At 36.9% G+C, this 14,325-nt stretch overlaps 1 protein-coding gene across 1 annotated transcript; it reads left to right on the top strand.

The window, feature by feature from the left end:
- Positions 1-8,503: 8,503 nt before the first annotated feature.
- Positions 8,504-11,875, top strand: b3gnt7 (UDP-GlcNAc:betaGal beta-1,3-N-acetylglucosaminyltransferase 7). Its single transcript, XM_019075046.2, has 2 exons — positions 8,504-8,673; positions 9,707-11,875. Coding segments are annotated over exons 1-2 (1,224 nt in total). The 5' UTR covers positions 8,504-8,671; the 3' UTR covers positions 10,929-11,875.
- The last annotated feature ends 2,450 nt before the right edge of the window (positions 11,876-14,325 follow it).

Below are 14,325 nucleotides of genomic sequence, written 5' to 3'. Positions count from 1 at the left end.
AAAAATGTTCTGTGTCATACTACAAAATACAACAAAAAAGGTCATTTAAAAATATATAAAATAAGTTTTTATGTATATTGGTTATATAAAACATTCTCTCTTTTTTCATAATATTTTAATCAAACTGGCAGAAGATGAGAAGTCCTACTGTGTGTCATGTCTTTCCCTAGTCGGCCTGAACATCTGCGCAAATGAAGCCCAACAGTGCTGAAATCTCAAGTCAACTTACGTCTGTAATGCTTCTATTTCGGGTTTGTTAATCCTCTTTCTTGTATTTGTTCTCTTATTTCACATACCTTACCTGTTTGTCTCAAATATCTCTTTGTGGGACGTGAGTTACTTGAGAAGTTCTTGAAAAAGCATTTGAAAAAATGGTAAATTAATGTAATGAAGATATGAAGGTACTAATAATAACTGGCTTGTTTGAGTATAAGATCAAAGGTCAATAAAATATGTGCTTGTGTAAAATTCATGTTAACTGACCATGAACCATGACATGGGCCAGTAAGCAACTGCTTAGCAACTGTATAAAAATGTGCATCCAGCCAAAACATTATTATCATCCACTAGTCCTAACAGCAGTATTTCATTGTGCAAAAATGGATAAACGCATTATAACAACCACCTAGCAATGCCCTAGCAACTGCATTAAAATGTGCTACAAACAATCCAAAACAGCCTAACCTTAGCAAACACCTAGAAACCATAAACATTACTTACACTATGAAAATCTATTTATATATATATATATATATATATATATATATATTTTACATTAACAATAAATATTGTATTTATTAAAGCTACGTATGAATCTCATTAAGTTGTGTTTTTAAGCACTCCAAAATAATAACTGAAGACAGTAACAATTTAAACAATATATTTTATTTGTGAACAGCTATTTTTTAAAAGTTAACTATTTTTGATTTTTTTCAAATCATCAGTCATCAAAGCTCTGCAAATATTAGTCACAGACGCAGAGAGTTACTTTAAATTTCACCAAGCTAATTACTCACTAAAAGCTCTCAAAGATCATGTTTTCATGCTATTTAAGTCTTATTTTGATGTAACAAAGTGGTTATATCTAAGGCCCTGTGCGTTTTAGTGTTTAAAACAACTGTGTGTGTATTTACACTAAGTGTAAATAGCCTGCCTTGTTGGTAGAGGCTAGTTACACTAACTCTGCCCACCAACATGTGCTCCCGCTAGTGAAGATTACAAAAGACAATCTACAGTCGTCAGTTCAGTCTACAGTTGTCAGTGGCGCGGATGGTAAATGTATCGTAGTCATCTTGACGCGATCGACCCACGTTCCAATCCGCCTTTTGGCAAACTCGTTTCTCCCTTTTCAAATTACAAATCACATCACAAAAGCATTTATTTTCAATGAAAATGAAGAAAATAATCAAAAAGTTTTAAAATAAAGTATCGGATAGGGTTAGGGTCAGTGTAGGGAGGGCTTTATTGTCCCATAAGGTGGCACCCATTTAATAATTTGAATTAAAATAAAATTCTACACTCGATAAGTTATTAGTGCATACTGTTTTATAATGTACTATAATAATGAGATGCAGTTAATTGCCACTATTTGCAATAAGTAGTATAAATAACAGAAAATCCTGTTATTTTAACATAGTGTAATGGAATCTATAGGTATTTTCACTTAGTGTAAATGAACACTAACACTATCATGCAGAAACACGTCACATGACCAATCATGCAGGTACAACCATCTACCTATACATATCTATGGGTACAACAATGAGCATGAAGTTATTGTTTACACAGTGGTCAAGGATATGCAGAGCGAATGTGGGCAACCATGCCATCGTTTTCAAAAGTCTCCGTTTAGGTCCATTTACAACGAAACGCAACCCCAGAGTTTTCAATCTCAAACGTCTCCATTTTCGAAGGTCGAAAATGCTGGCGAAGTGTATAACTGTAGCAAACGTTATGCGCTTTAAAATGAAAATGCACTAGTGTAAACGTAGCCTAAGTGTGCGAGTTGTTTACTTTTTGCTAATCTTCCCATTAACACCATTAAATTGTTTTTGGGATTTATCGCATTAACCAATCACAGCCGAACACAACCAGTCATATCCAATCATATCATGATGAAAGCATTGTCTCCTCTCACTTTCCCCCACTCATTCTCAATTACCCCCTAATAAACTCACCACACACTTTGGGGGTCTGTTAAAACTCAATGGGCTCAGGGGAGGCGAATGACAAGTTGACTCCCGCTGAAACTTTACCTTCTGGTGTCACTGTGGGACAATATTTCTTTAGAAAAATGAGTGGTTTATATATTTTTTAATGACATATTTTGTAATGTTGTTTTTTTTTTTTTTTCTAATCCAATATTTTTTGGCATTGCCTCTCTGCTGCTTAGCAATGTAATAACAACCATCCAGAACTCCCTAACGATGCCCTACCAAGAGTATAGCACATCCCAACATTAGCAAGCACCTAGAAGACCCTAGCAACTGCAGTGCAATGCACTGACAACCACCAGCTACATCCATCGTGACAGTGCATTTCAAAGTAAAGCCCACTTGCATTTTCTCCAGTAAATGTAGTTTAACTAAAGTGACTAATGTGTTTTATTTGGCTCTGACGACAGCACTGTTTTTTCCAGCTTCCTGTATGGTGCACTACAACAACGGGACACAAAAACAGCCCTGCAAAACAGGAATTATTTAAACTAACTTCAGCTGCGTCCCACAATCCTATCTTCCTTTCGTTCTCTCTCCATATCCTGCTTTATTCTAGCTGTCATGGTCTGTCCATGTGCATCCTGTGCTTCGGGGGGATTTTTCCTGCCCCCTCTCCCCACCCTTGGCATGAAAGTGGACCATATTTGGACCATAAGTCCCTCTGTTTCTGTCCTCAAAAACAAAACCTCCTTTGCAACCAGCTCTTGGCAGACATGAGTGTGCCGTACAGATTATGTCGTCCAATCGGACCCTTGGGAATGAGGAAGTCCAAAGGAAACCATCAAAGAGCAAGTTATTTGTTGTTAATGATGGATAAAGCTGGGCTTGTCTTAGCAGATCCCAGAGCAAGGTTGCAGAGTTACTAGATCTAGAGATGTAGAGTTAGTTAAAGCATAGCAGTGTCCTTCTAGCGGAAACGCTGTGCTCTTTGGAACAGAATTCCTGGTGAGGTTAGACATGTTTACGGGGGACGAGCTTTCGGGACATGTTTTTATGTCTCAAGCTGAGCTGTTTTGAGCTCGGCATGATGGAGTACCAAACATCTGAATCCTCAGCTGTGTTGTACCTTGCATTTGCAGATTTCCTGCAGGTCTTGGCATTGTGACAACCCTGCGGACAAAGCAGATGAATCTATGTTCAACCTTTAGTTCAGAGTGTTTATGTAAAACTGTATATAACTATTAATGTCACCTCATACCAGATTCATTTAAAAAATTTAATCACACCTTGTGTTGTTTACCTAGTAGTTTCGGACCTGGATATTTAATGCTCAATGAAGCATTTCAGGCATATTAAAACACACAGTACAGCAATAGCTATCACGTGAAACTCATTTTACTTGTTTTATACACGGTTTGTATATTTTTGTTGAAATGTCATGGTAATATCACAGTATTCTTTGAAGTACCTTTGAGCTTCCTTAACGGATTAATTCATTTCCAGAATAAAACTTTCCACCCCCATGTCATCCAAGATGTTCATGTCTTTCTTTCTTCACTTGAAAATAAATGTTGAGATTTTTGAGGAAAACATTCCAAGGTTTTCTCCATATAGTGGACTTCAGCAGGGACCAACGGGTTGAAGGTCCAAATTGCAGTTTCAATGCAGCTTCAAAGGGCTCTACACGATACCAGCCGAAGAATAAAGGTCTTATCTAGTGAAACAATTTATTTATTTATTTATTTTTGCAAAGGCCATTTGAATTTCGTCTTTGCATGCTTGCTTTGTAAACACTGGGTCGGTACTTCCACCTACATCACATGTGACCTTTCTAATGCGACTATGTAATGCATGAAGTTGTGAACTTGCATCGCAGACCTAGTGCAAGATGAGCATTTGTGGTTAAAAAGTATATACATTTTTCAATTTTTCTTAGAAAATGAATGAATATTTCGCAACATAAGACATTGACATCTATAATGACATGAGGGTGAGTAAATTACCAGGAAATTTTTATTCTGGAAGTGAACTAATCCATTAATATGCAGCCAAAGTATACATCCCTTGTCCGTGTTCCACTCCACCTCAGCCTGTGTAATAGAAATTCTGACATCAACACACAGGGGGCCTGTCCAAATACCCACTCTTATGGTCTCAGGCACTTAAGAGCATCCTTAACAGGAAGTGCGTGCACAAAACTGTCCCAGGTTCAAAAAATGCCAAAATGCCACAACTCAGGACCCTTATTGCACACGGGATCCACATTTCAGACCAGTATCCGAGGCTAAGCGTATGCTATCATGCATCACGTTCAGGGACTCACATGCCCTGAAATCCCAAGCTGTCAAGTAAACATTCCATTGTATGTAAATTAGATATTCCATATAATTTGGTAGCAAAATGTAAAGTGTTGTAGTTTTGTAGTGTTTTATTGGTGCAACGGTGAGTATGTTTATTTTGAACAAGTGTGTCCCATTAGATAGTTAGGTGTTCAACACATACACATCTTGCGGCCTTTACACCCACTTTGACACTTGAACCATCTACAGGAAATAAGTCAAGTAGTCAAGTGCTCAAGAGCAAAGACCACAAGTGTGGTTTTTGGGACAGGCAGTCTGTTGAATGTGTACTGCTCCTGGAGATCTACCGTCCCACAGACTTCAGTTCCAACCCTGCTCCAACACAACTGCCTGTCAAGTAACCCTAAGAAACCTTGATTAACTGGTTCAGGTGTCTTTGATTTGAGTTGGAGCTGAAAGCTGCGGGACGGTAGCTCTCCAGGAGCAGGGTTGGAGATCCCCTGGTTTATGCATTGAACTGTAAACTTCCCATTTCCATGTTCCTCTCAGGTTCAGTCAGTCTAATGGAAATTTTGGCATTCAGAAAGTCCGGAGATGTCAGTGTACAATGTCTGCATGCAGGCTAAATTTTGTAAAAACATCTGAATGTTAGAAAACAAAGGTCAACTGGATAGTGCACATGCCAAATATTTCAGCCTGCACTCAAGTTCCCATGTTCATCTTCCATTCCACCGAGCAGAGAGTCCACATGATTCAGTTGCACATCAGCACAGTCGGCTGATGTCCATGCACAACGTTTGCATGCATCCCTATTTTTACTTGCATACATGAATAATTTGAGTGTTGGCAAACAAAGGTCCACTAGGTATTGTGCACAAGCAAAACATGTCAATTGTGCATTGTATTAAGTGAAACGGAAAATCTGCAAAAATATACTTCCCATGTCTACTCCAGCTCATAGACAGTTCTTGCGGCACAAATTTTGTCATCAGCACAGTCCACTGATGTCCTGAATTTGATATGGTCGCAGACAACAGCACGAGTGACTTGAGTGTCAGATAAGGGCGTATGCGCTGAATGCATTGGTCTTCACTCATGATCAGTGGACTGTACTAGGCTTGCACACTCAACTGTGCGCTAGATGTAGTGGAACATGAAAAAATATACAAATGTTTACTTCCTATATTCGTGTTCCACTCTGGGTGACTTCCTTGCACACCATAGCTCATACTTTCTAGCCTCTCAGACGAAAGTGCATGCACAGGTGATTTGAGTGTTCAAAAGCTCAGTAGCATATGCAACAAATGCATCAGTCTGCACTCACGGTCAGGGGAGTGTACTTTAAATTTCTTGCACACTTGACTGTGCACTAAACTTAGCGGAACGCAGAAAATTAAGTTTACCTGCACCATGAGGCAGCACTTGAACTGAAACTGATTTGGAGCACGTTAGATGGCAACTCTTTATGTCATAAAGACAATGCACCTTGCATGAAGTGGCTGGGTTTATTGTTAGCATATTGCTAATCTAACAAAAAGGTACTAACTTCTGGTGTTCAATCAAACTTTTCTTGAAAAAAAAAATGCTCTCAGCTCAACCATTTTTTGAGGGAGTTAATCACAGTGCGTTCTGGGAAATAAATGCAATTCTGCGATTTCTGATTTAGGCTTAATGTTGCTTCCAACCATGACATATCTCTGAAATTTGTGTGTGTGTGTGTGTGTGTGTGTGTGTGTGTGTGTGTGTGTGTGTGTGTGTGTGTGTGTGTGTTTGTATGCTTACGTCAGCCAGAGACCGCTCAGGAAGGACCAGAGGAAAGCAACCATGTTGTATTAGCACAAAAGCCAAATATGTTATCTTCTTCCTTTGTGGAACACAGACCAAAGGCAACGAGGTAGCCCAGATGTGCTCACAACACTGGACTGTGTATGCAATTTGTCCAGATTCTCTCTCACAAGATAGTCACCTCTGCATCTGTATGATAGAAGAAAGTTTAACAGTTAACTTAAAAGCCAGTCATAAACAGTAATGCCTCCAACACACACTTAATTGGCAATTTATAACTGTTACATTTTAGTGAATCGGTGGCTAATTCGTATGAATTTGTACATTTTTATACAATGTGCTTCGGCCCTGTTGACGGTTAGGTTTAGGGGTGGGACTTCATGCCTACTTTTTTCCTAAAAATCTTACGTTTTCATTCAAATCACATCATATAAATTCATAAGCAATTTTCATTGCATGAAATAGTTTCCTTTTCTCATGAGATCAGGTTTGATGGCCAGGTTGATATTTCTGGAACAAAGTGGATGACTACATCGGCGCTGATAGCCTAGCGGGCAGTGCACGACGTATATAAGGCATTACGGGTGTCCCGAGTTCGAATCCAGATCCCACCCCCTCTCTCTTCCACTTCGCTTCCTGTCTGCTCTACACTGTCTTGTCCTGATAAAAACACCAAAAATAAAATAAAAAATGGCTGGCTACTTTGCCTTGCTAGGGATAATTTTATAGCATTTCGTTTACCATAAATGCACAATTAAATTATATTTTCACACTTTTTTTGTTGTTGTTGTTGAATAATTAAAATATTCTATTCACAAGTGATATTAATTTCAATTTCTCTCGAGCATGTTTCACTGTTGTCTGTCTCTATAGTAACTTTTATTAAAACTTTATAGAGAGTGATAGAAATACATAGAAATGACTCTGCAAGTACATGATTTTTTTTTTTTTTTTTGTTATACAGAGTAAATAGAGGAATATGACTATTTCTTAAAAGTGTTTCAATGGACATCATATAACAAAAGGTAAACATAAAAACCATCCGAGGGACATTAAAGCACTCATAAATCACGCATCTCGCTTCCAGAAAGTGGATCTGTGTTGGGACAGCAGGAAGGGGGAAGTGCTGGCTCTACATGGCAGTATCTGTTATCAGTAAAGCACACCGCCGTCTCCAGATAAACACGGCTGATGGAGTGTCCGCGAGCCCACTGACATTGAGGGCCCTTCACTGAGACATGATCTCAAACTTGCCTCTGTACTTCAAATGCTACACTTCAATGAAAACACAACGACTTTTGATACGTAAAATGGATTAAAAACTGCTGCATTTTGTGCTCTGCTGCTGACTCTCACTGGTCTTGTTTGGTTTCATGACACTTGTTTCTAGTCCTTGTTTCTTTCCAGGCGACTCTAAGACCACCTGGACAGTGACTCATTCAGTCATGTGCAGCTGGTTTCCTCATACTGTCCTTTGACTTCACGTCCGTGAGGGGTGAATCAGTCAGCAACACAGCTAAACACACTCGATGCACTAGGGAGGGAAATCTCTCTTGCATAAACCAAGCCATTAGATGCACCTTTATTTTACTTTATTATAAGGTACAGTTCTTGTAATGTACCATGAAATGACGCAGGTTTTCGGCTCAGAGTAAGTCTATCCTAATTCTCTGTGTTGATTCAAACATTTGCAGCTCAGGCACAATAAAGTATGCTTACACGCACACAATCCACTGGAGGAGTGTTTGACGCACAGACTTTGAGTAATTGATTGTCATGCCTCAATTCATAAATCCTTGCCGAAGTTTAGTGGATTTTAGAGAAATGTTCATAGTTTTAAGTCAAATGTGCACAGGTTTGGATTAAATTGCATAAACAAATATTATATTAAATATAAGCATAATAAATATTATTTAGTTATAAGTAGTTATTATTTAAACTGTACTAAATTTTAGATGAAACACACACACACACACACACACACACACACACACACACACATATATATATATATATATATATATATATATATATATATATATATATATAAAATTATCTGTCTATATGTATTGTGTTACTGAACCTGTATAGTTCCATGACGCCAGTTCAGTTGTGGCTGCTGTGAAAGCTGTATTTTAATTGCTAACATCGTACAGGTTCTGTTCTCTTTGGGTGTGAGAGTGTGCGTGCGGTGGGCGGGGTCATCAGGCTTATTTGCATATGAGTCACGCACACTTTAAAAGAAGCTGACGGACGTCTCTGGGATGTCTTACTTTCACATCTTCAAGAGAAACTCCGTGCTTCGGGGTTTTTAATCGTCTTTTGTCGCGTTTCTTTTTATTATTTTCTGGTGCAGTTATGCATAGGATCGTCTAAAGACCGGTTTCACCTAACTTCGTTAAAACGAAACAGACAAGGCACTCTCTCAAAATGTGAGTATGAGTTTTTTTGATTTGTTTGGTTGTGTTATATTTTCAAGAGACAGTTCTTGTAGAAATCTATATGTTTTGACGATTTTATGAATCTTTATATAGCCTAAAACAAGCTTGGTGACTGTTCACAATTAAAAAAAAATATATATAATAACAATATTAATATTATAAAAACCTATAACGTACTGGAATAGACTATGGGTTAGAAACAGCATCTGTGGTTTTGTGATATTTAAATCCTGACCTCATTAAGTTGCCATTCAGTATTATAAAATAATATGACAGGCAACATAAGTACACTTCATAACGCTCTCATGCTATTTTTTACTTAAAAATGAATACTAATAATATTCTTGATAATAATAATATTCTAATAAATGCTTTGTATGTAAACAACATATAATGTTACATAGATTATATAAATACATAGCCTATATAATTTTACAATAGGCTACTTTTTTATCATAAATTGGATTCAAATCATCAAATTCATCATGTTTTGATCATTTTTATAATCACAAAATAATCACATTTGACTACAAACTTTGTAATACTTTTAGTGATATTTTACAACTGAAAAAAAAAAAGAAAAAAAACTTTTGAAATGAAACAAAATCCTGCTATATATAATGAAATAAAGCTTTTTTTTTTTTTTTTTGCAAATATGAGATACAAATGGAATTCATTATGATTTGTTTCAAGGTTTCGGTCACACTTTAGTTTGGGGACGAGTTCTCATTATTTATCATGACTTTCCCCTCAAACTCCTAATTTGCTGCACATTAATAGATAATAAGGTAGTAGTTAAGTTTAAGTATAAAATAGGATTAAGGGATCTAGATTATGGTCATGCAGAATAAGGCATTAATATGTGCTTTATAAGTAGTACTAATTAACAGCCAATGTCTTAGTAATATGCATACTAATAAGCAACTAGTTTATAGTGAGAATTGGCCTCTAAACTAAAGTGTTACCAAGGTTTTAATATTGCTGAAGTTCACATTTCTCGCTTCTCTCGTGTTTTTGCCTGTAGGATGACCGCCAGAGAACGATGGCGAGTTTACAAGCGCATCAGCTTCATGTTCTTCGTGGCTGCAGTCACGCTTACTGTGGTCCACAGAGGAAACATCATGTCGATGCAAGACTTCCAGAGCGACGGAATCGAGAGACAGGCGCGGATGGAGCTCATGGCGGAAGGCGTCAAAAAAGACTTGATTAGCGTCAAATTCTGGAAGAGCGTTCAAAGAGTGGAGTCCACCACAGAAGGGGCGAGGTTGACCCAACAGCAAAGCCCCACGACGTGGGACGTCACCGACTCCAACTGCAGCGTCAACCTCAACTTCTCTTCCTTGGAGTGGTTCACGGGTCTGGAAGACAACTTCAAGCAATTCCTGCTCTACAGGCACTGCAGGTACTTCCCCATCATCATGAACCACCCAGAGAAGTGCGCCGGAGATGTAGACTTGCTGATGGTCATCAAGTCGGTAATAACACAGTACGATCGAAGAGAGGTCATACGACAAACTTGGGGCAAAGAACAAGTGATCAACGGGAAAAGAATCAAGACGCTTTTCCTTCTCGGAACGTCTTCCAAAGAGGAAGAACGGGCGAACCATCAGAAGCTTCTGGAATATGAGGATTACATCTACGGAGACATCCTGCAATGGGACTTCATGGACAGCTTCTTCAACCTGACGCTCAAGGAGATCCACTTCCTCAAATGGTTCTCCATCTACTGCGGAAACACCCGCTACATCTTCAAAGGCGACGACGACGTGTTCGTCAGCGTTCCCAACATCTTGGAGTATCTGGAAGTCAGCAAAGACTTGAAGGACCTTTTTGTCGGCGACGTTCTCTTCAAAGCCAAGCCCATTCGCAAAAAGCAGAACAAGTATTACATCCCACAAGCTTTGTATAATAAGACGCTCTACCCGCCGTACGCCGGCGGAGGCGGTTTCCTGATGGATGGACCTCTGGCTCGGAAACTCTACGGAGCTTGCGAAACTCTGGAACTCTATCCCATCGACGACGTGTTTCTTGGAATGTGTCTGGAGGTGCTTCAGGTGACCCCAATAAGGCACAACGCTTTCAAAACCTTTGGGCTGGTGAAGAATAAAACCAGTCGACTCAACAGGGAGCCGTGCTTCTTTAAGAGCCTGATAGTGGTACATAAACTGCTCCCGCTGGATTTGATAGACATGTGGAAACTGGTCAACAGTGACTTGATCTGTTCGCAGAAAATGGACTTCTTATAGTCCCAGACTTTCTGAATCTGAAACAGGTCAGAACTCGTTCATGAATGAAGGGTGAGAACTTTGAGAACTTGCTCGAAGACAATACGTTCTCCTTTTTTGAGGAGATTTCCAGACAATATTTTAACTTATGTACCAAATTATGTGAATAATATGTTAATGGTTAAAAAAAAAATGTTTGAACACCAAGGCTACAAAACAAGAACAAAAAACATCACCCCAAATGAAAATAATTTACTCATCATCATGTTATTCTATGAGTTTCTTTCTTCTGTGGAAGTACGTTTATTTTTTGGGCTGTGCAGTAAAAGTCAAAGTGGTCTTGTTTTGTCGTTTTGGACCCCATTGACTTCAAGTGTATAGACGAAAAAAGTATGCAAAAGACATACGGTGTTTAAATTTTTATTTTTGAGTGAACTATGACTTTGTGTCACAAGACTAAATGTGACTGTCCCAAACAGAAGGAAACGAGTCACTACCTCACTGTTTTTGTTTTAGTCTGCCCCTTTGTGGACAAATATAACCTTAACAGGTTTTCAAAGTAGATTCATTAAACAAGACCATGTTATTTCTGCTGCAATGATGTACATTTATCAAATTACAGAATATATTTGAATAATAGTAGCTCATCGAGATGTTTCATCTCTTAAGAGCTTTTATTTTTTTGATTTGCCCATAGACTTGAGATGCATTTGGTAGAGGGTTTACTTTAAAACTGTGAAAAAGCACATTGTCTGGTACATGTAAATGTTGAATTAATTTATGAAATACCTCCTGGGATCAGAGGAGGCGGAGTCTGGAGTAGGATATTTAATTGTACTTGAAGGTTACGCAAAACACGGACATTTGGAATCCAAACTGCACGGTCTGATTGTGTAAAAATTAACTGGAATGAACAAACTAAGGTGAAAATGGATTAGTATTTGTAAATAAACATTTCTTTAAAATGACCAAAGCGTTTGATTAGTCCTTTATATCCTTAAAAAATTGCCATTTGTAGTTCTGTTCAAAAGAGAATCAAAAAGAGAGATACAAATTTTTTAAAGTTTCACAATGCATATATTTTAACATATACTTCAAATATAATATATAACAGGTTTATACAATATTTAATATAAAATACACTTAAAATACACAAATATCATTTGTCTAAATCTGACACCATATATTAATACATTAGCACATAACTGATGTCTCAGGTTTTCTGAAATTCAATGTCCTGCATAATGTATAAGTTTTAATAAGTTACACACACCCATATATATATATATATATATATATATATATATATATATATATAACATACACAAACATACATATATATATATATATATATATATATATATATATATATATATATATATATATATGCATAAACAAAATATATATTAGGAACATATCAATTCGATATGTAATTCCCATTTTAAAATACTTTGTCTCGGGTTTGATTTTGTGAATTTCATAGTGTATATATTTCAATGACTCAAATATATTAGAAATATATTAATATATGACATATAGAATGTCAAATATATTTAACATAAAAAACACTTCTGCCTTCTGACACAAATCACACCATCTTCCATGTTATTAATTTTTTTCTCTCTTTTATATTTCAATAAGCAATCGTAAACCAAGTAACTAAATAATACAGGGTTAAAGTAGATTCAAATCAAATACTGTTGTCTTGAACATATCTTAATATCATATACAATGTCTTGAGTACTACGATCCCTGATAAAGCTGAATGTATGTGTTTGTGATACAAACAGTAGGCTATGATTTCTTGTTCATTGTTCCTAGTTTTTTCTTTGTTTAAAGTAAAAAATGCTGCCTTGCAAACAAGGGAAATTAAACAACAGGAACAAAACAGCACGAACTGTTATTCTAAAACTGCTCTACAGAAAGATAGGCATCTTGACATTTGACACCAGGGTTCAGCCATCCTTTATTTGACTACAGTAGACTTGTATATATCCTTTATGAAAGGCAATTCCGTAAACAGAGATCAAGTTATGCACGACAGCTTCAAGCCACATGTGACGTGACTGTGCATTCATAAGCACAATGAATGAAGCCGTGCACGTTTAACAGTTAACCTACATACCAAGAGATACAATCAGCTGTGCTACTCTACTGTGAAGTTAATTATCAGGTCTAGTGAAGACTTTTCATTCCAGAGAAAACTGATGTTTAAATAGCGGTGACATTCTTGGGAAACCGGCTGTAAATTTTGTGTCAACACTTTGAAGAGGGCCAAAAGCGATGCTCGTAAGTGATGGTTTACAGTGTGGAAAACCTTTCCAAAACCCAAGATGCTGTTAAGATGGAGCATTTCCCTATTAATAGTGATAGTTTTGAAATTATTCAATAAAATATGGGTGTGGGCTGTAGGTCTCCATATAGTTTTGGAGATATGTGCCAAAATATGCAGACTTGACTAAGCAGAGAAAAAAAGGCAACCCTTAAAAGCAAACAGAAAACCAAGTCTTTAAATAGACCTATCTGATGTCTAAATTTGTCCAAAAAAGTCCCTGCATTATTATAAATAGATTACAGAATCATGGCTGCTCAGTTTTTGATAGATGCCTCTTTTATTTATTTATTTATTTTGAAGTCCATTTTTATTGATCTGTTATTCATCTTTTTTTAATACACATATCTAATTCATATAGTTAAATTAAACTTAGCCTACCTATCACCATGAGTGATGTTAGGGTCACTGGTGAGCTAATTGTGATTTATACAAACTAAGCAAAACTATAGAAACAAAAAAATATATATTATAAAGCTTTATATATTATTACAATTTAAAATAAGAGTTTTCTATTTGAACACATGATTAAATGTAATTTATTCCTGTGATCAAAGCTGTATTTTCAGCATCATTACTCCAGTCTTCAGTGTCACATGATCCTTCAGAAATATTTCGAATATGCTGATTTGATGCTCAAGAAACATTTATATCATTATCGAATAGTTTTTTTTGGGGGGGGGGGGGGGTTAACCATGACACAATTCATTTTATGGGTCTTCATGAGAACGTTTATTTGAAACTTAAATCTTTTGTAATGTTTAATGCCTTTATCGTAACTTTTGATCAATTTAATGCACCCTTGCTCATAGGCGGAGTTTAGGGGGGGCTAGGGGGGGCACTGCCCCCCAGACGAGAGCCAATAATGATTTTGTCTGAGCTATGAATAAAATATAAAAATTAAATAATTAACATTTTCTCATTTTATTTGTATTATTTTATTATTTTAGTGGTTAGAATAAGTACGTTTTGGGTTAAATGAATTATTTAAGTCTCATATCCTCCCGAGTCGCGGATGGTTCTTAACTTGAGAGGACATGAGAGGACTCTCTTTTCGTTATTTTCCAGCTTTAGCAAGTTAACAAA

The sequence above is a fragment of the Cyprinus carpio genome, chromosome B22 (genome assembly GCF_018340385.1).
Source record: "Cyprinus carpio isolate SPL01 chromosome B22, ASM1834038v1, whole genome shotgun sequence".
Taxonomy (NCBI): domain Eukaryota; kingdom Metazoa; phylum Chordata; class Actinopteri; order Cypriniformes; family Cyprinidae; genus Cyprinus; species Cyprinus carpio.
This window is presented reverse-complemented; position numbering and strand designations above follow the sequence as displayed.